This window comes from Dendronephthya gigantea, unplaced genomic scaffold, assembly GCF_004324835.1.
Source record: "Dendronephthya gigantea isolate DGI-Jeju-01 unplaced genomic scaffold, DenGig_1.0 000009F, whole genome shotgun sequence".
Taxonomy (NCBI): domain Eukaryota; kingdom Metazoa; phylum Cnidaria; class Anthozoa; order Malacalcyonacea; family Nephtheidae; genus Dendronephthya; species Dendronephthya gigantea.
This window is the reverse complement of record NW_021163019.1, coordinates 2,672,088-2,689,432: the sequence shown is the minus strand read 5'-3', so window position 1 is coordinate 2,689,432 and position 17,345 is coordinate 2,672,088. Positions and strand designations below refer to the sequence as shown.

The following is a 17,345-nucleotide window of genomic DNA, read 5'->3' as shown; positions in this document are numbered from 1 at the left end:
AAAAGACACTCTTGGTTCCAGCCGTTCATATTAGAGTCGATAATTCAATGTTTGGCAAAACACGCACGGATGTTTGCTCTCTATTTCTTTCTGGAGTGACTCCTCTTTCAGCCCGTAGTATTTGAAACAGCATAGCCTGTATTCCGCACGTTGTGGAAAGATACGTTCAGTTTTACCACAGTTAACTGTGGTTTTACTAAACCTACTTAAAACTAAGAAAGCATTGCATTTATTGAGACAGAAAAGTACAACACGTTTCGACGTATTCGGGTCCAGAAAGCAGGTACTCCACTTTCCACACAATGGACATATTACAGAATCAGGCTTTTTCCAAACCACAGTTTGTGTCAGCAAGTTGCTTGTCATTGTCACTCCAAATTAAGCCTGTCAAAGATTGGTTATTAAATATCTGTGGTTTCGTTTCCAACTCGTGCATAATGAATAACTTGAGAAAAATTAATGCCTTTTGTCTGAAGTATGAGTTTGCTTTGCACGATTGCTGAAAACCCTACCAAACCGTTGCAGAAAATCGACTTTCATTCGCAGTACAACGAGTACAACAGACTGCCATGTGTCTCTCACTTGGACGACGGTAAGACCTGCGGAAAGCCGGGTTTTGTAAAGATATTCAAACGTGATAACGTATGGCAAATTAACTGAGACAACATAACTTTTTGTTAAAACTAAAAATTAGCACTCTACTTCCCTTGAGCGAGGTAAAATCTTGTCTTTTGTAAAACAGGAAGTAGAATTATAAATGGTCTTCACAAATTAGACTGCCTCGATCATAAGTCTCAAAACAATATTAACAAAATTTAAGCGGAGTAGAGATTTTGGAAAAGCACTAGCTTTTTCTTACATACGTGTTTGTTTGGAGTAATTTTCATTTTCTAGATATTCTATCTGACTTTTATGCAACTCATATAAATCATTTTCGTTCCTTCTCAAGATAACCTGTTTTTAGGCTATTGTAGTTTGCTGAAGTTCAAAAATGAACTACAAACATAAAATGATATATATTCTAGTTTCATTAAGTCAGACAAATATTGTTGAATAATTTATCACGTTCTTATTAAATTACACTAGAGCGTTATCTTGTGAGAGAAAATGAGACAAAAGTGATTCGCGAATGTTTTACGGCCGTGAAAAAGCAAACTATAGCAAACTACGTGGCCCTAAATCATTGTAGTTGTCAATACGAGCTAGCGTTGAGGACCAGCTGCATGATAGACCAAACCACAGTGACCAAACTTTGTTCGTGATTATCAAGCTTTCGTACAACCGGCCGCTGGAATTTCGTTTCATAGTTTCTTGTTGTTTTTCTTTTCAAAGATATCCTTGGTGAAAACAATCATCATCCTCCATCCAGTATTGCCGTGAAATGGCATCTTGGGGCGCAGTTGATTTTGTTCATCTCAATGTTGACTTCAGTTGGCATTGGGATTCTGGTTTTTGGTAAGAATACATGTTAATATGTGTCCTACCTTCTAAGGTCTGTTCACACGATCCAATTTTGTCCGTTCCGATTCACTTCTGATGGATGTGATTACAGTCGGTTGACTTGCAATGTATATGGGCAGCAATTCCACCAAAACCAATGCTGTACTGCTTTTTCAATAACAAACTTCATTCCATACGCCAGAAGTAATTTGGATCGGACAAAGCTGGATTGTGTTGGTGTGAACGAGCCTTTACTCTACTTACTTACGCCGGACCAATTTACACAACATTGCAAAGCAAAAGTCAGAGATGTCGACGTTTATAGTTTGTTCAGCAATGTCTTAATCCTCGCGTGTTTTATGTTCCTAGTATTGTCACTCTCTGGAGGTAGCAAAACCGCATTTGGATTTGCAGTAAGATATATCCCTGTACTAGTACATATAGTTTTTTACGCCGGCATTAAAACTGCATGAGAACCAGTTGATTACGATCTTTTTGCACTACTTTTGCTATAGTTTGACTCACTGCTGGACACGGCTACATCAGCAATCGTGTTTTGGAGATTTTATGGAGCAGCCGGTGTGGAACATTCGTGGGAAAGAGAAAAACAGTAAGTGGCAATTATTTGTATCAGGGTGTATGATCCTTCATGATTCTTCCCATCTCAGGAGGGGGGGGGGGGGGTTTAGAACATATATATATCTAATGAAACCTCATCTGACCTCTATATTCAATGTGATTTCCATATGCACTTCTGATCACTATATTCAATGTGACCATAATTATGCACTTCTGATAATTATGCACAGCTTTTATTTTTGCCAGAGCCTGCGTCGGGATTGGCGTTTGTTTTATTTTCTCGTCTTTCGGGATATTTTCTCGCACGGTGTATCTTTTGCTACAACAGGAGATGCCAGAGAAGGTTTGATGAAAAGACTTTTGTAAATGAAGTCATTGCTTAAATATGGAGTATATTTTTAGGGTCAAGGAAAACCATCTGGTATAAGATTCACAAAGATACAAAACACCAACTCTCTATCAACCTTTGTTTAGACACCAGGACTCCTCGTCATTGCCTGCATCAGTTGCGTTGGTTTTGCCATTATTTCGTGGTTCAAATTCGTGATTGGAAACGCCATTCACAGTTTGTCAATGAAAACAGATGGTATGTTATATCATAGACGCATTTCCATCTAAAATTGCTTCTGCATGGCTTCATTCACGATAGGTAAAGCAGCCAGTGTGGATAGAATGAAAACTATTATTCAGAGAATGAAAACTATTATTCAGAGAATGAAAACTATTATTCACAGAATGAAAACTACTATTCAGAGAATAAAAACTATTATTCCAAAACCCTTTCATTACCTTGTATATTTGCGTTCATGTAGCTTTCAATTCTTCAACAACAGCCTTCATGGCTTTAGGCTTATTAGCAAGTACCTTTGCTCAGCGTCAAAACGATCAAGTGTGGTTTCTGGATTCAATTATCGCTATTTCCATCGCCTTCGTTATATTCGTCTATGGTTTGAGGTAGCTATATTAAATATCTATCCTAATATGATTGGTTAGTTTGTGTCACGTGCTTTTTTAATAATAAACACACGCTTATTTATCCTTTTAAGGCTACTGACGGATCTACTTTTGGGCCATGGAAAAGAGCGGGAATGGACATTCATTGATTAGTCACTGCACAATGACGATGTAAAAATGATATATTTATGGTACAGAGTGATCCAATTTCGACAACGTGTAATTGTTATACAATGTTAGTAATACTAGTATATTAGTGTTAGTAAGGGAGTGATTATAACTATACAATGAATATAAATGACGAATATTTATAAATTCATGTTAAATGCTGTGGCGTGGAATTCATGTAAATTCATGTTAACTAAATCATTGTGCCTATAACAGTATTTTCGTCTAAAAATCTTCACGAACTTTGCTCTATTTTGAACAAACAACAGTCAAAAGATCACAAAGCTTTCAACACGAGTACATTATCAAACATTTACTGTATAATGTTCAGTTTTACACTATATGCATCACCTAACCTTTCTACATTAAATTTGCTTACATAAAATTGCCGTCATTTATTTAAAAATTCATTCCGTCATTAATTAAACCTATATGCATTCGACGCAAATTATGGATATACATGCCTGGCTATTTTGCATCAACGTCCGCGGTCCGTGTTCATAAATTACAGTTAAAACTGAAATTTCCACATTATAATATTAAAACTAAGATATGTCGGAATGCTACAAGGCAGGCAAAAAGACTAGCATTCCAGACTACGTATATAAGTCAACTGGAGAATCCTCTAGTTGACTTATATATGTAGTCTGGAATGCTAGTCTTTTTGCCTTGTCGCACTGCAACTGGTGGATACTACAGGATGAATATATTACTAGGTGGATACTACAGGATGAATATAAGTTTATATAAGTGCATTTTTGAGCGAAGTATGATTGTTTAAAATCCGGAAAATTTACGCACTAGATAAGCCCGGCTGATCGCGTTATGAGCGCACTCCACATGCATTGATTCATTAAACAGACTTTTAAAAAGCTTCAAGATAATCGATATTTAGCTTTCATGAAACTCATAGGTGTCATGGAAGATTTCATTTCGGTTGTCCAATGAATCATGTTCACTCTTTTGGGCTTATCAACTGCATAAACTATATATGCAAGATCTGGGCGATGCGACCAGATATGCTTGTTTATAGTCAACTCTGGTTACTATTGACTAGAGATATCATACTTTCCTTTCCAAAACGGCACCTTCTTTGATTTCTTGGAGCCTTTCCTGTTCTTCAACCGCTGTTTCTCTTGTTTTTCCATTTCGCTTCTCAACTCTTTCAGCCTCTTTTTCAACAGCTTTTGATGTTTTTGCTGCACCCCAATATTCTGAAAAGACCGCAAGAGTTACAACACGAGACGAGGAGAAACCGCATGACTAAACAGGGGCGCTTGTATGATGCTTTCAACTACATTTCGTGTAGTGAAAGTGCGGTTGACTCTAGAATACTCGATGGATAAATGAAAGGATGTTAATAGCCTATTTTTTTGCACAAACTTTGTCGGATACTAAGCAAGGATTCATCAGGCAGTGGGGTGTTGAAAATGATCTATATATGATACACTAATATTGCAGATAACATTCGTACCTTTATCTTTGCGCTATCCATCGTTAGTAATTCGTTGCCGTCAATGTTGTGCGTCGCAAACAAGCCAGAGTACTCCTCTAGTTCGATTGACATCAACCAGCAGTTTACCTGGTGGTAAAAAGATGAAATATTTTAGGAAATGTCAAGACGGTAGTATCCTGTTTGGTTATCGCCACACCAAATCAGACACAACTGGTCATCCAGAGTTTTGGAGCATTTGTTTCTTCAACCAAAAACACGTTCTCGAACAAACCTGATGCGTATCCCATTCAGCTAAAGGTTTTATCTTCCATTCGGCCATGACCGGCTTTCCTTCGTCGGGAATCGACCCAGAGCTGGTCGTTCTTAGTTCGTCGTGATCACTCATCCCTTCTCCTGTTGAACTGCTGGGCGAGATTGCTGTCAAAGAGGGACAAAAAGATACAGTTGTATATTACGGGATTTCTTGGGAAAAGAAGGGTTATTTTATGGGGGGAAGGAGCGGATTATCCGGGAGGGAAGAAGGGTGGTTTGTTGGGGCGAAGATGGGGGATTTTCTAGAGGGAAGGAGTCTCTTCCAAACTTCTAGAAAATCACCCTCCTTTTCCCAGGGATTTCGATGGGGTGGGAGATAAAAAGGGTAAGACGTGCTCAGTGAGATCTTCAATAATTCCCGTTATACCGTGGAACAAAGGTGTCGAAAAATAGCCAAGCATTCGAGGCTGCCCCTCAATCTGATCGCGGCTTAAACTACCCAGTGAAACTCACTGGATGCACAAGTTTAACTTCAGCTAAGTGAATATTGGATTGTACCTCGATTCTTTGTCGATTTTTCATCAGAGTCCACGGGGGAAGTCTGCGGATCATGTCTTGGTTTGGCACGAGGCTGGAAAGGTTAAAAATATTTAGTTTGCTTGTTGAATAAAACGATAGACTTGCTTTCTATTTTGAACTTAACCACCGTTTAAGCTAAACGGGCTTGATACAAACGGCCCCAGGTCTTCAAGATATACAGACACAGATATATGTATAGAACTGAATGGTCTGGAATGATGCAAACCTCATCAAGAATCTCTCGGGATGAACCAGGGCTCAGGTCTTCCATTGATCTTGTTTTCTGAGCAATACCCTCGTTACTTCCTCGTTCTTTTCCACGAGTAAGACTGTTTCGTTCCTCTTCGTGTTCCTTTACCGCAACATTCAGCGGTATCACCTGTGAGGCTGCTTCATCCTTTCCTTCCGCGCCTGCGTAATAACCGGTCAGTGGTCGCCTCGGTTTAGAGTCCAGGTTGGGGTCGTCGGCATACTCACGAACCTTCTCGACTAAATCTTCCACGGACTTGTTCATTATCTAAGCAAAAGGTATTATTTCAGATCACTTTCAAACAACAGTTATATCTGGTATCACTCAGAGAACACACCTCAGCTTGTTGATCGGGATCCAGGTCTCTGCTAAGTCGTTGTATATGATCACGTGATGGTCTACGTCGTCTAGCGTCACCAGCAGCAGCTTGGATCTTATCGTGTTGCATTGTGGGATCGAGGATGGCAGTCGCAGGGATAACATTACCAAGGTCAGCGGCTGTCTCAGCTGAAAAAAACAGCGCAAAATGTGCATTATTGCATATGATTGCATGATTACAGTACATTTTAACTACACATTTGCGGTTCAATCGTAGCTCATTCAACCCAACATTATCTATCAATGACTACATACGCACAAACAAAACTGCAGTCACTATAAAGCCTGTCCATCTCTTAAGGTAATGATTGTCATTTGTCACGGCGTTCGCGACAAGTTTATTTTGTACCTGGGGTTGCTTTCACAATGTCATCAAAATCACTTTCACTTTCTTGACTTAAACTGTGACTAGTTTCCAGTTGACCTCGTGTTGGTTGAATGTACTGATCAAATATACTGCTGTCCTCATGGTTGCCACGGCTACTAGCCTTGATGGCGTTAGTTTGACCGTTTGCACGAAGGGCAGTTTCCAGTTCACGTACCTAAGAAAACGGAAAGAGTTCAGCAACTGACGAGAAATTGGGGGGTGTACCTGCCCCTTGTGGGGGTCAGGCAGCTACGGTGAACGGGTGAATAGTGGGTAAATAGGGATTGACCAAGCCCTGTTACACACAGTGTTAATAAAAAAAATAGAAAAATCTGTACCCTCGCTTGAAGTTGTTCAACCAACTGTTCTTCGCCTGCCCCAAAGCTATTGTTGTTCCTGTGAAAAGTGACAGAGGCGTTTGAATAAACCTATTCTAAAAATAGTACGCAGAAGTCAAAATGCAGAAAGATTTTAAAATTCTTCCGTTTGCGATGGAAATATATTCCAGATTGAGGAAATTGTATGGATTTGTCTGATTGCACAGCAAGGAAACATGCATTTTTACGGATTATCAAAATTTTTTCCATCGGTATTGGGAGCTTTGCCGTCAAATACGGTCTGGATACTTCTTAACCGTCGAGTGAAATATTCAACTTTCTTTCTACACTTTATGACGAAGTGCTGACGGATGTTGGCCATGCACGCGTTTTGTCGCTTTTAACGCAAAACCTCGAGTGAATTGCAGCAAATGCATTCATTCGTTTTACTGTAACGTTTTAACGAGGACTCTCTTGAAGGCGGAAGACTGCTTGTAAACATGAATAATATTAGCTCAAATTTTAGCTCATCGTATTTCCGTTCATCTTGTGAACTGTGTAAAAATCGTTTGTAGTCGATTTCTGTCCAAGCTGTGCATGAAATGAACGGGAGATATGCTTTTTCTCAAACAGGCATATGACGTGCAAGCAACGTTGAAACACAATGGAACGAGCGAAGCTACCGAGAGCAATGCTGTAATAGAGAAGTCCAACCGTAACATACCTTTGTACATTTCGGTTTTTCTGCTGTTCATTCTGCAATTGTTCTTTCAGTTGTGTATTCTTCTTTTGCACGAGACTGTATAATTTCTTGCTCTCATCCAGCTGTTTCTGCAGGGCGCTGTGTTCACGTTCAGCCACAGACAGGCTCTCCCCAGTCTTCGTTAGCTTCTCTTCAAGCGATCGTAACTTATTTCTTAAGCCTTCCGTGTCATCTGAGGAGTCCTCTGTCGTGACCTAAAGTGAAAAAAAAAGGTATGCCATGTTACAAAGTGTTTCAGTGTAGAGGCCAAACCAGGGTCGTGTTTAATATAAGTCCTCTACCCAACAGCACCCATATTACGACCCAACTATAATGCCGTTGGGATAAAAATTCCTACCTTATCCACAACTCTTTCTGCTTCAAGTTCACGAATTCGCTGCCTGGCCTATTGAAAGAAGCATCACAGATTTTGCTCGTGAGGAATTTCAGCCATTTTCTACGTTTATCTAAATGCCGGCCTAGTGTCTTAAAATCCCCTCATCACCTGAGTTAATTCCTCTTCGAGTTTGTCACAACGGGCCATATACTTGTCAGCATCAACCTGTATAAATATAAAGTAGTACATCAATATTGACCGGGTATGTATTAACCTTCATCCTTCTTGAACATGAATAAAAAGTTTGCATCCTTTGAGAGGATCTGCACTGCATCTTTCACAGAATTCCCGGTTTAGGCTAAACCAACGTCAATATTCAATTTATAAAGTACATATAAAATACATTGATCATTATATAAAACCATATTATTGTGAAATTGATTACTGTTCATGATAGACTATAAAACTGACCTTGTTTACATGTCTGCCTTTCTCTCTCCCCATTAGGAACCTTTAACAAAAGTATGGCAAATGTTAGCTGTACAAAATGCATACATACCATTACCCACCCTCCCCCTGGTTGGGTTCATTTTAGTGCCACATGAAACTTTAGCAAGTAATTTTGGTTACCTTACAGTACCCTTGGTGTTCTTCAAGGTCTGCGCTGCAAACATCTGAGACACTCCAACCAGTGAAATACCATCCACCTCCAAAATCTGATCATTCATTTGAATCCTAAGAAAGAGGATTATATTAATTTATATATGGTATGAACAAGAGTGTAGCATAAGCACTTGATGCAGAACAAATAACACATACAGTACTGAATATATTCTACGTCAGTGTACATATTATAGAAAGGTAATCACAGAGTCAGATTTAGGAAGGTAGTACAGTACTTACCTTCCATCAGCCTCAGCTGCTCCACCAGATGTGAGTGACTTGACAAATATTCCCAATTTCTCAACTCCTGAATCTGTGCCAACACCAAGACCAACAATGCTGAGACCAAGTCCTCGTTGATCTGAAAGTGTTTTTTAGATGTTGAAGTTTGAACTATTATCTTGCTGCATTTATACATATGTACTGCCATCTCTAATGAGTATGATCCTTTGGTATTAGCAAAGAGTACACTGGCTATACAAACATTTAAATTGAAGAAGAAGAATTGAAATGATCAGAGAAATGAAAATTTTAAGACTAACCTCCTTTATCAAGATCCACAGAGAACACATCCATTTTCTCAACACGTTTTTCCAGTTCCCATTCTGCAGAAGAGCTGACAGGATCAATGTCATCATTACCCCTTTCATAATCTAACGGATGGTAGGTCTCGTGAACCGTATGATTAGACTGGGTAAACCGGACTGTGCGCTTTCCCTTCGCCTTTGGTCTCCCATCAGTGTCATCTTTAGGAGCCTCAAGGTCCTTATGATGCTGAAGATTATAACTGAATTGGAAGTTTGATTTAAGTTCAGGAGAGGTGGTGCTTCCAACATCACTTTCATCAAAGGACGAGTCATGAATAGCATCTTCATCTGGCGTATCCTCATCATACTCTTTCGGCATCAGATCAACAGCACTGTCATTTTTTGGAATTGGTTCATCAGTTTCTAATGGTTCGACTGACTCGTTTAACTCTGATTGCTCAGTTTCCTTGATGACCTGTTGCTGTGTCGCAATATCTTCATTAAGATTCTCCCCCGGCATTAGACTGTCGGCTTCGCTGTCTTCAGAGTACAGGGGAGGTCGAAATGACTCCCTTGTGTATCGCTGGGTGGTTTTAGGAGGGGATGGTGTAACTTCAGGAGCAAGCCCTTCTTTTTTTAAGAAATCATGATACATTGATTTATAGCTATCAGCTTGAGTGGTGCTTACATCAAGCTGAGCATTTTCACTATGAAGCTCCTCTTGTGATTCATCAACATTGTTCTGAATATGATGTCTTTGAGGTAGCGGACTAGCAATGAACTGGGACACGTTAAAGTCACCAACAACTCCTAAACTATTATCCTTGACTGGCCCAGTACTGACATATTTCAGAGAAGGAGGTGAGTCCTCGTCATTACCATCTAATAGAGGACTGGCCTCACCCTGGGGTGAAGCCACCCTTGCATCTGGCTGAGGACTTGTACTGACTTCTGCAAGCGGACCTTTTTCAAAGCCTCCATCATTTAGCAGATCAGAGGAGCCATGAAAAGACTGACGTTTAGTTGTAGCATTAAATGCCTCAGGTCCATCAAACATTTTCTTAAGCTCTTCAGTTGGATGTCGTTTCTGCAACATCTGAATGACTCGTTTGTCGCTGATCCGATGCCGTGAATCGTTAGGATCTTGATCATCCTCGTCATCTGAGCCTTCACTGGAGGATTCTTCTTCGCTCGAGCTGTCCTTTTGATGTCGATGAGCAGAAAGACTAAGTCTCCATGCACCCTTAGCTTCCTCGTGTGATAATTTGATACCTTTAAAACTTTGTCCATTCTGGGGAGAGGTCTTCTTATCTCCCCGAACGACTTTTCCTCCTGGCTCTGAGAAAACTCTTGCTCTCTCCAGGGGAACAATATCACCATCCCATTGCCCGTTGTCAACATTTCCATGGGCTGTACTATCAATATATTCTTCTTTGGTTGTTTGGTTACTAGTCTTCGCGTTTATATTATTTGTTTTGACAGTATCTCTGTTTACATTATATAAGCCCTTTGATAATGCCTGATCGGTATTGGTCTCGTGAACAACTGCAGGTGCCTTGTTGTGGCTACCGATTTCTTTCCTCTTTACACTGTCAGGATTCTGCTCGGCCTTTCCGGAGTCGAAAAGACTTCGTAGATCCTTTACCCTGGGTCTGGGTTTCGGTCCACTTGCCATTTCGCGATTTGTAGGCGATGGGGAATTTGATTTCCTGTCATTGTTGATATACGCCGGCCCGCTCAAATGACTTCGGTACACATTGCTGCGAAGACCAGACGAATCCCTATTTGTTTGCTTATTGCTTTGCTGCGAAGTAGGCCTATTCTGAAAATTATTCGGCCGACCAAGCGACACTCTTTCATTACGAGTCGTTGCAGTTCCGTTTTGTGCAGAAACCAGCGTTCCTTCGTGTTGCGACCGACGATTTGTAGAGCTTTTGTGCAATAAATACTGATAATATTTATCTTCGTCGTCTTTCAACCCAGGTGAATCTCTGCCTGCGGTTTTCGCGTTATTAAAGTTTTGAATTCGGTGCGATTCATTGTCGTCCAGAGTCCTTTTTCGACTGCCAATGCCGAGGTCATTGTTCAAATCAGTTCCACTATACTGTGTTCGTCTTGATGTTTGTACCCCATATTCTGACATTTGAAAGCGGTCTTTTTAACGGTCTTGTTCAAACACAAACCAAGGACTTCTTCTTCATTAAACCGGCGGCGAGACCGCGTCTTTGGGAAGAAAAATTCGCACACAAAAGGAAAGAAATGCGATAGGAAAGATTATGATTATAATGTTGTTCAAAACATCGCAAGGAAAGGACACGCGTCACGTGGCACGATCTGACCAATGAGAACGCTGAATGACACGAAAGAATGTATCAAACTATTTTCATACTTTGTTGCAATTACTTCATTCCGAAAATAATTTTCGTCCTTCTTCGCCTAAATTTTATGTTAAAACCTTGTGATTCTGTTGTAATATATGCGGCAGCAATAAAATATCCCATGAATTACAAACTCACGGAGTCGGGCTACAAAAAAATGCCGAGTTTTTAAATTATGTCGGCTCCTGGCCGAGCGAAACATAGAACCACATAATGTCACATTAGAATGACAATACAATACATTATACCGAAAGTGCATTCCAAGGAGTCGTCACGGCTCAGGAATTGGATATTCTTCTCGAAATAACTGCTCAGCGTCGGCCAACATACTTAATATGAGGAATGTAAAATTCGGCACAAACGATGGAAAAAATCTTGATATTGTTCCGAAGAGAATATCTTTGCTAGGCTTCGGAGCTCAGGCCGAAACTTTTTGGGGGGTATTTCATATTATGGGGCTCCAAATCAACCGTCTTCCTATCCTATCAAACTCGTATTTGGTTTAGATTTTAGACTGAAACAGAAAGTCGTGAGGTAAATAACTGGAGTATATAATGGATAATATTTGTCACGATATGTAATTGTAATGGGTCATTAACATAATATTGTTGTAATTTATATAAAAAGAAAATTCTTAAGATTGTCAACCCTTCAACATCGTGTAACGCAAACATTCCGTTGTTAAAAAATCGGAGGTTTTCGATCTTTTTTTAAGAAGAGTAAAATACTTTTAACAAGGACGGTTTCGTGAATCAAATCTAGTTTGCTTGGCAATTTAATGGCAAAACAATTTAATTTACCAATTAAGTTGAGGACTGCACCAATTATCATACCTGAGGGTTGCCCTAGAATATCAACACGTTTCACTTACTCTTAGATTTATTTCAACAATTCAAGTAGCTATTTCGACCGGCTATAAAATTTTTGGGAAAATTCTTTGAATATGTGAGCGTGTTTTATTAGGGGAAATTAAACTGTAGGTAAATAATAGTCGGTTGATTCTAGAAATTGATTCTCATATTGTTATAATTGTTTAAACAATTTTAAACCTATTTAGGAAAATTAAAAAGTACCCCCAAAAAAGCAGATGCTCGTCATCGTGAGCGGCCGAAAGTGTGTGGTTAGAAAATCTGTATTATTAGAAATATTTCCGGGAGGTAATAAGCCTCTCTCCAATGAGAATGCGGCTGATGAAGATACGCCGTTCTTGGTTCTGAGTTGGCCTGAGAAAAGAAGGTTGATGTCCTTGTCACTCCTTGACTGAACCTGAGAGACTGTGGACGAGTCGACTAAAAACGGGCTCCACAGCCCGCATGGAAGAGCGGAAGACCCCGCGTGCGGGCAAGTAACCTACTGGGTCACATGATATGTTTGGTATTCATTCCAGGGAAAACCCCGCAAGCAATTCTTATTCAATGAGCTTAAAGAGTTCACAATACAACAAACCATAAATTTGCATTCAGCTGCTTTTATTTATAAAAGTTTCCCCCTTCAAATGCTTCAATTTTCACTGCAACTGGTGCACAATTCCTAAATACAATTCCTGAATTTAAATATACTCCAATATTTATAGTATTTTGAATAATTTCCTAAATTTCGCTGTAGCCAACGCACAGTCGATCTTAAAAAATTGATAAATGCTAATTTATTACACAGGCAAAATGTTGATATCAACTATCAAGACTATCAATGTTCGTCCGAACCCGGGCCAAGGTCTCCGTGCAGTGCTTTGCAATGTTCACAGCGCTATATTCGTGTCTTCCTTGAGAGTTTAAACAACAATTTGGGCGACAGCTACAGGGAAACGTTCCTTCGTCGACCTGGCATCCAATGCCATTGAGACAACAACTACATGTTTGTGGAAAGCAATATTCACCACAGCTACAGCCACAGTTCAGCCGCGATATTCTTATATCGCGAGCTGTTTTTAGTTCGGGTTTTTTCCATTTCCTAACCCCGGCCAAACGCAGCAACTTTTGTCGTATTTTCGACGGCAAAGGCTCCCTTTTATACGTCGGGAATTCGTCGACTATCTTACATCGTTCTGAGTATATATGTCTTGATGACAAGCCGAGGGCGACTCCCCCGAGAGAAGGAATACAGCTAAAGCTTTGAACTCGCTGAAAGTAAAACACGGTTACATCGCCGTAATGTACAGATTTCTTCGCGTATTTTTTAACCCGATCGTCGTCCACATCGTCTTCGTACTTTCTCTTCGCCATTCAACATCTGTGAGTCGAGACCCCAGCTCTTAATAGACTCGTAATATATCTCGGAACGAAGCAAGCCAAAACATTAAATCACACAATGACCCGACCAATAGTGACCCGATACGACAGCCAGCCTTTTAAATGGATAAGTATTCATTCGAGCACAGTCTATTTCCGTCATGGCATGAGACGGTTACTAGGTTATGTCCATACTAGCTTTGTAAGGCTTCAACGTTTTTGGAAGAATGCCAATGCAGGTGGCTGCATTCAAAATACGCATCAGCGGTCAGACCTATGGCTCCGTTTCGACGATACGGACCGGATTTTCAACGAAATTACTGCTTTGAATGCTTTCCACCACGATTTTGTGGTGTGGCTATGACGATTTTCCGGAAAAGGTTTTACGTAGTTCGAATTTTCAAGAGGAATTCATGCAGCATTTATTCAGCTTACAGCTGACCCTAAGGGCAAAACCCTGGATCTATTAGAGCGAATAATACCAAATCTATGGATATGTTATATGTCACATGAGTATGTGCAAATATTTAATTTAAACCAGATGTTTCACAAGTTAGAGGGCAAAATAGCCTAAATGAAATAAATGATAATTGGCTTCATTGATCGACCTATTGTATCATGACTTCCAACCGTGTTTAATCTGCGTAACTTACACCATTCCCTTCTCGCAGGGAATTCTGCTCGCGCAGATGACATCATGATTCGTGCGGTCTGTTGTTCGTGATACAGTTAGTGCCATATGTGGCAGTTATTGGTCAGCACAGTCTTTGCAATGTTTATGCTATACGCAAAAGTACTGCGCCTTGGATTACAGTTGATTTAAAAATTGCGAATTTTCAGCAATTTCCTGATGCTTACCAGTTACCACGTCTGCATGCCTATAGTAGTCACCTGACCTGACTTCTCGATCGCTCGTTTACCGTTTCTTGAACGTCCAGGGCCTTAAACACAGCATGATGGGCAAGATATGAAGTCTCGTTATCTAAAAAGAACAGGATTACCTTAAAATTTCATCCGACCTGCTACATAATTTTCTTGATTCAATTTCTTAGCGAACACATTTTTCAACTAACAGCGCGCGATCATCACCTTCCAGCGGTGAACTGCTGGAGTCTTCATTTCTACCGGGAAAGAGAAGGCCTTAATAATAGAGATGCCAAATACCTGATACATCTTTGGTAAGCTCCAGCCAACTTTTGAGCCAAATTTGTAGATCTTCCTGGGAGGTATGTGATGTATCCAGTCCACGCACGTGGCAGGCCTAGATGTTGGAAAAAGGAATTTCACTACGGTTCAAGCAGTGTTAAAGATTTCGACTCTTACTTAGCATGCATGGTACTTGATGTTATCCAAAATTAAGTTGTAAGTTGTAAGGGTAGGTCCAGTAGTGAATCTAGGGTAAACAAGAATAGTAGAACGAGAAGGAGAGGTCCCGGGCATCTTGCCCCCTTCCCCCGACTCTCCGGCCTGAAGTAAATGGGGTTAAAGCACAGGTTAAACCCTCCTAGTTTTACTTCCACAAATCAGCTTAATTTTTTTACCTCTTTCAACTGTTTTTCGTCCAGCGTTTCAACTCCTTCGCGGGCTAGAGCGATGTCGTCTCTGTGAATGACGAACATCTCATTTTTCAAACTTCGTTTTAACATGAAGCTAGGCCATAATGATCTCAGAATCCAAAAAGAACACAGCTTTTTCTTTGGAAACGAAAAATATAAACATTTAAAATACGGCACTGCGTCTTTTTCATGGAAAACATCTTAGTTCCTTCTCAAATGCAAAGGAATTATCGGCTCAAATACAAAGACTGTCACAGAAGTTAGCACAGAACTTTCTGCATTGCAAATGGAAAATGTGAAAACACTATTGAATCTAGCATGAGCTGCATCTTTTTCATGAGAAAATCTTTGGTAGCACAGTGTATACATCAAGTCAAAAATTTGTTATAGAAGCAAATGACCCCATTGCAAGAGAAAGGGCATCAACTTCAGTTGATCCAGACACTCACCAGGTGAACATGTTCAAGATTGTTTAACTCGAAACCTCCGCTTGAGAAGGCTGAAAAGGTCTTTTCAAAAGGTGCATCGTCGTCTAGATCAGCCTAGCAGAAATACATGATGTAGTAACACAACTACTTGAATGTGTTTTCTGTTTCTATATTAGCGAAATAAAGTTATTACTGCCACGTGTGGTTAGGTGCTTCTCAGGCAAATAAAGTCTCCGGTAATATTACAATAATATAAAGTCCTTACTTACTCTGGCAGTTATTTTGTGCAACAACTGATGCTCTTCATTTCCTGGTTTTTTAGTTTCCTCGTGGATGATGTGAAATATTGCATTTCTGCACTCTATTCTTTCCTTACTGTCCAAAGCTTTGAACTTCTTCTTTTGTTTCTCAGTCCAGAAATGATCAGAAAGAAATTGCCGTGGCCTCAAGAACCTTTAGCAAATGTGTTTGTCAATTTTATAATGCAAGCCAAAAGACAGAAACAAGAAGGAAAGAGAAAATTCAAATTATCATGAATGTCAGGGGCTGCTTGTATAAAACTTAACTACATTTTGTTACATCCTAGTTAACTCAGAAATATTTGACTCTGATTGGCCAATTCTGCCACTAACAACAGGTTAGCTAACATTTTAAAGGTTAACTAGCATTTTATGCAACTGGCCCCAGCAGACAGTTACTAGCATTAGGTCAAGTATTGGATTTCAGGATACCTACCCGATGATAGGTCCAAGATAGCCGATCACAGGAAGAAACGATAATGCTATGATTGGGAGAGTCTTTTTGACATTCTTTTGAGTCTAAATTATGAAATGGTAAATAGTTATGTGAAGTGGTATTATTTCTGTATTGAATCCTAAACCATTGTGCAAGAGGGAACTCAAAGGCAACACTTTCTTTAAACCTGAGTTGGAGAAAGAACAGATCTATCCGTCTATGACTCTATCCATCCGCAGGCCTGTGGTTATCGAAGCGAGCCACTGATTGGAGATATAGATCCGTCCTAACTCTAGCTCTTACCAATGATAATAAGAAACCACAATCACCTTAAACATTGTCCACAATTCGCTTCTCTGCAAAACGTCATAATTCCAACTATTTTGGCGAAGTTTTTGTCTGATCTTCCAGGTCGATTTAACATCTTGGAACAAAGCTTTGCCTCCAAGATAAAAATCATACAACAGCTTTCTAAACTTTTGCACTCTGCCCGCTACAGTTGTCGCGTCTGTGCTTGAACAACGAAAGACTAAATGATCAAGTTTAAACAACCGACCGTATGTCACTCCTTGGGTACAAATATGGCGACGCCCTCCCGTCTCTAATGAAAATATATTCGATGTGCTCAGCGTTCCTAAATGCTTACATCGAAAGATATTGCTATAAAATAAATTTGAAAGATTAACAAAACTATTTCTCGTTAAACGACTACAATTTTTGTGCACAAAACTTGCAGCATTCACCGCCATTTTGTTTTCCCCCGGATTACCACTGACCGCAACAGGCTACTGTTTCGTTTCGATTTTCGAGGATTTTCAACATTTCTATTCATTTTTTTTCAGTAAAAACTAAAAAGGGATAGTGCAGTTGCAAAATGAAGATACAAGGCTTAGTTTGTATTATTTATTTTCTCTTTAAATGATTACTAAATTGCAAAAAAACAGTTAAAAAAAATCAAAATTATTAACAAAATTAGTTACTGCTGGTAGTCTGTCTCAGTCCCCCGCACCG

The 17,345-nt window shown here is 39.8% G+C and overlaps 4 protein-coding genes across 4 annotated transcripts; 1 reads left to right on the top strand and 3 right to left on the bottom strand.

Annotated features, from left to right (window-relative positions):
- Positions 1-469: 469 nt before the first annotated feature.
- On the top strand, positions 470-3,434 carry LOC114517555 (transmembrane protein 163-like). Its single transcript, XM_028537327.1, has 8 exons — positions 470-592; positions 1,333-1,455; positions 1,810-1,853; positions 1,956-2,050; positions 2,266-2,362; positions 2,494-2,605; positions 2,832-2,973; positions 3,066-3,434. The coding sequence occupies exons 1-8, from the start codon at positions 478-480 to the stop codon at positions 3,124-3,126; spliced, it is 789 nt and encodes a 262-aa protein (XP_028393128.1). The 5' UTR covers positions 470-477; the 3' UTR covers positions 3,127-3,434.
- A 13-nt stretch (positions 3,435-3,447) lies between these two features.
- LOC114517554 (neurabin-1-like) lies at positions 3,448-11,342 on the bottom strand. The gene is made up of 15 exons (XM_028537326.1): positions 9,025-11,342; positions 8,723-8,843; positions 8,450-8,554; positions 8,291-8,330; positions 7,988-8,044; positions 7,841-7,888; positions 7,465-7,697; positions 6,762-6,819; positions 6,406-6,598; positions 6,016-6,185; positions 5,655-5,945; positions 5,408-5,480; positions 4,869-5,014; positions 4,616-4,723; positions 3,448-4,355 (listed from the first exon to the last, which is right to left on the bottom strand). Exons 1-15 carry the CDS (start codon positions 11,150-11,152, stop codon positions 4,188-4,190), a joined length of 3,939 nt encoding a protein of 1,312 aa, XP_028393127.1. The 5' UTR covers positions 11,153-11,342; the 3' UTR covers positions 3,448-4,187.
- Positions 11,343-12,491: 1,149 nt separating this feature from the next.
- Positions 12,492-13,800, bottom strand: LOC114517577 (cysteine/serine-rich nuclear protein 1-like). Its single transcript, XM_028537363.1, has one exon. The coding sequence runs from the start codon at positions 13,607-13,609 to the stop codon at positions 13,058-13,060; it is 552 nt and encodes a 183-aa protein (XP_028393164.1). The 5' UTR covers positions 13,610-13,800; the 3' UTR covers positions 12,492-13,057.
- A 289-nt stretch (positions 13,801-14,089) lies between these two features.
- LOC114517575 (LETM1 domain-containing protein 1-like) lies at positions 14,090-17,339 on the bottom strand. The gene is made up of 7 exons (XM_028537361.1): positions 16,664-17,339; positions 16,335-16,417; positions 15,869-16,052; positions 15,621-15,713; positions 15,157-15,309; positions 14,780-14,876; positions 14,090-14,597 (listed from the first exon to the last, which is right to left on the bottom strand). The coding sequence occupies exons 1-7, from the start codon at positions 17,081-17,083 to the stop codon at positions 14,503-14,505; spliced, it is 1,125 nt and encodes a 374-aa protein (XP_028393162.1). The 5' UTR covers positions 17,084-17,339; the 3' UTR covers positions 14,090-14,502.
- Between the last annotated feature and the right edge of the window lie 6 nt (positions 17,340-17,345).

Coding starts and splice junctions, on each gene's coding strand:
- LOC114517555 (XM_028537327.1), top strand. CDS start 478: ATGAGTTTGCTTTGCACGATTGCTGAAAACCCTACCAAACCGTTGCAG. Junction 2,051..2,265: donor TCGTGGGAAAGAGAAAAACA/GTAAGTGGCAAT, acceptor TATTTTTGCCAG/AGCCTGCGTCGGGATTGGCG. Junction 2,974..3,065: donor ATATTCGTCTATGGTTTGAG/GTAGCTATATTA, acceptor TATCCTTTTAAG/GCTACTGACGGATCTACTTT.
- LOC114517554 (XM_028537326.1), bottom strand. CDS start 11,152: ATGTCAGAATATGGGGTACAAACATCAAGACGAACACAGTATAGTGGA. Junction 5,946..6,015: donor ATCCCGATCAACAAGCTGAG/GTGTGTTCTCTG, acceptor CCTTTTGCTTAG/ATAATGAACAAGTCCGTGGA. Junction 4,724..4,868: donor CTGAATGGGATACGCATCAG/GTTTGTTCGAGA, acceptor TTTTACCACCAG/GTAAACTGCTGGTTGATGTC.
- LOC114517577 (XM_028537363.1), bottom strand. CDS start 13,609: ATGGCGAAGAGAAAGTACGAAGACGATGTGGACGACGATCGGGTTAAA.
- LOC114517575 (XM_028537361.1), bottom strand. CDS start 17,083: ATGGCGGTGAATGCTGCAAGTTTTGTGCACAAAAATTGTAGTCGTTTA. Junction 15,714..15,868: donor TGCACAAAATAACTGCCAGA/GTAAGTAAGGAC, acceptor TATTTCTGCTAG/GCTGATCTAGACGACGATGC. Junction 14,598..14,779: donor GCTTACCAAAGATGTATCAG/GTATTTGGCATC, acceptor TGTTCTTTTTAG/ATAACGAGACTTCATATCTT.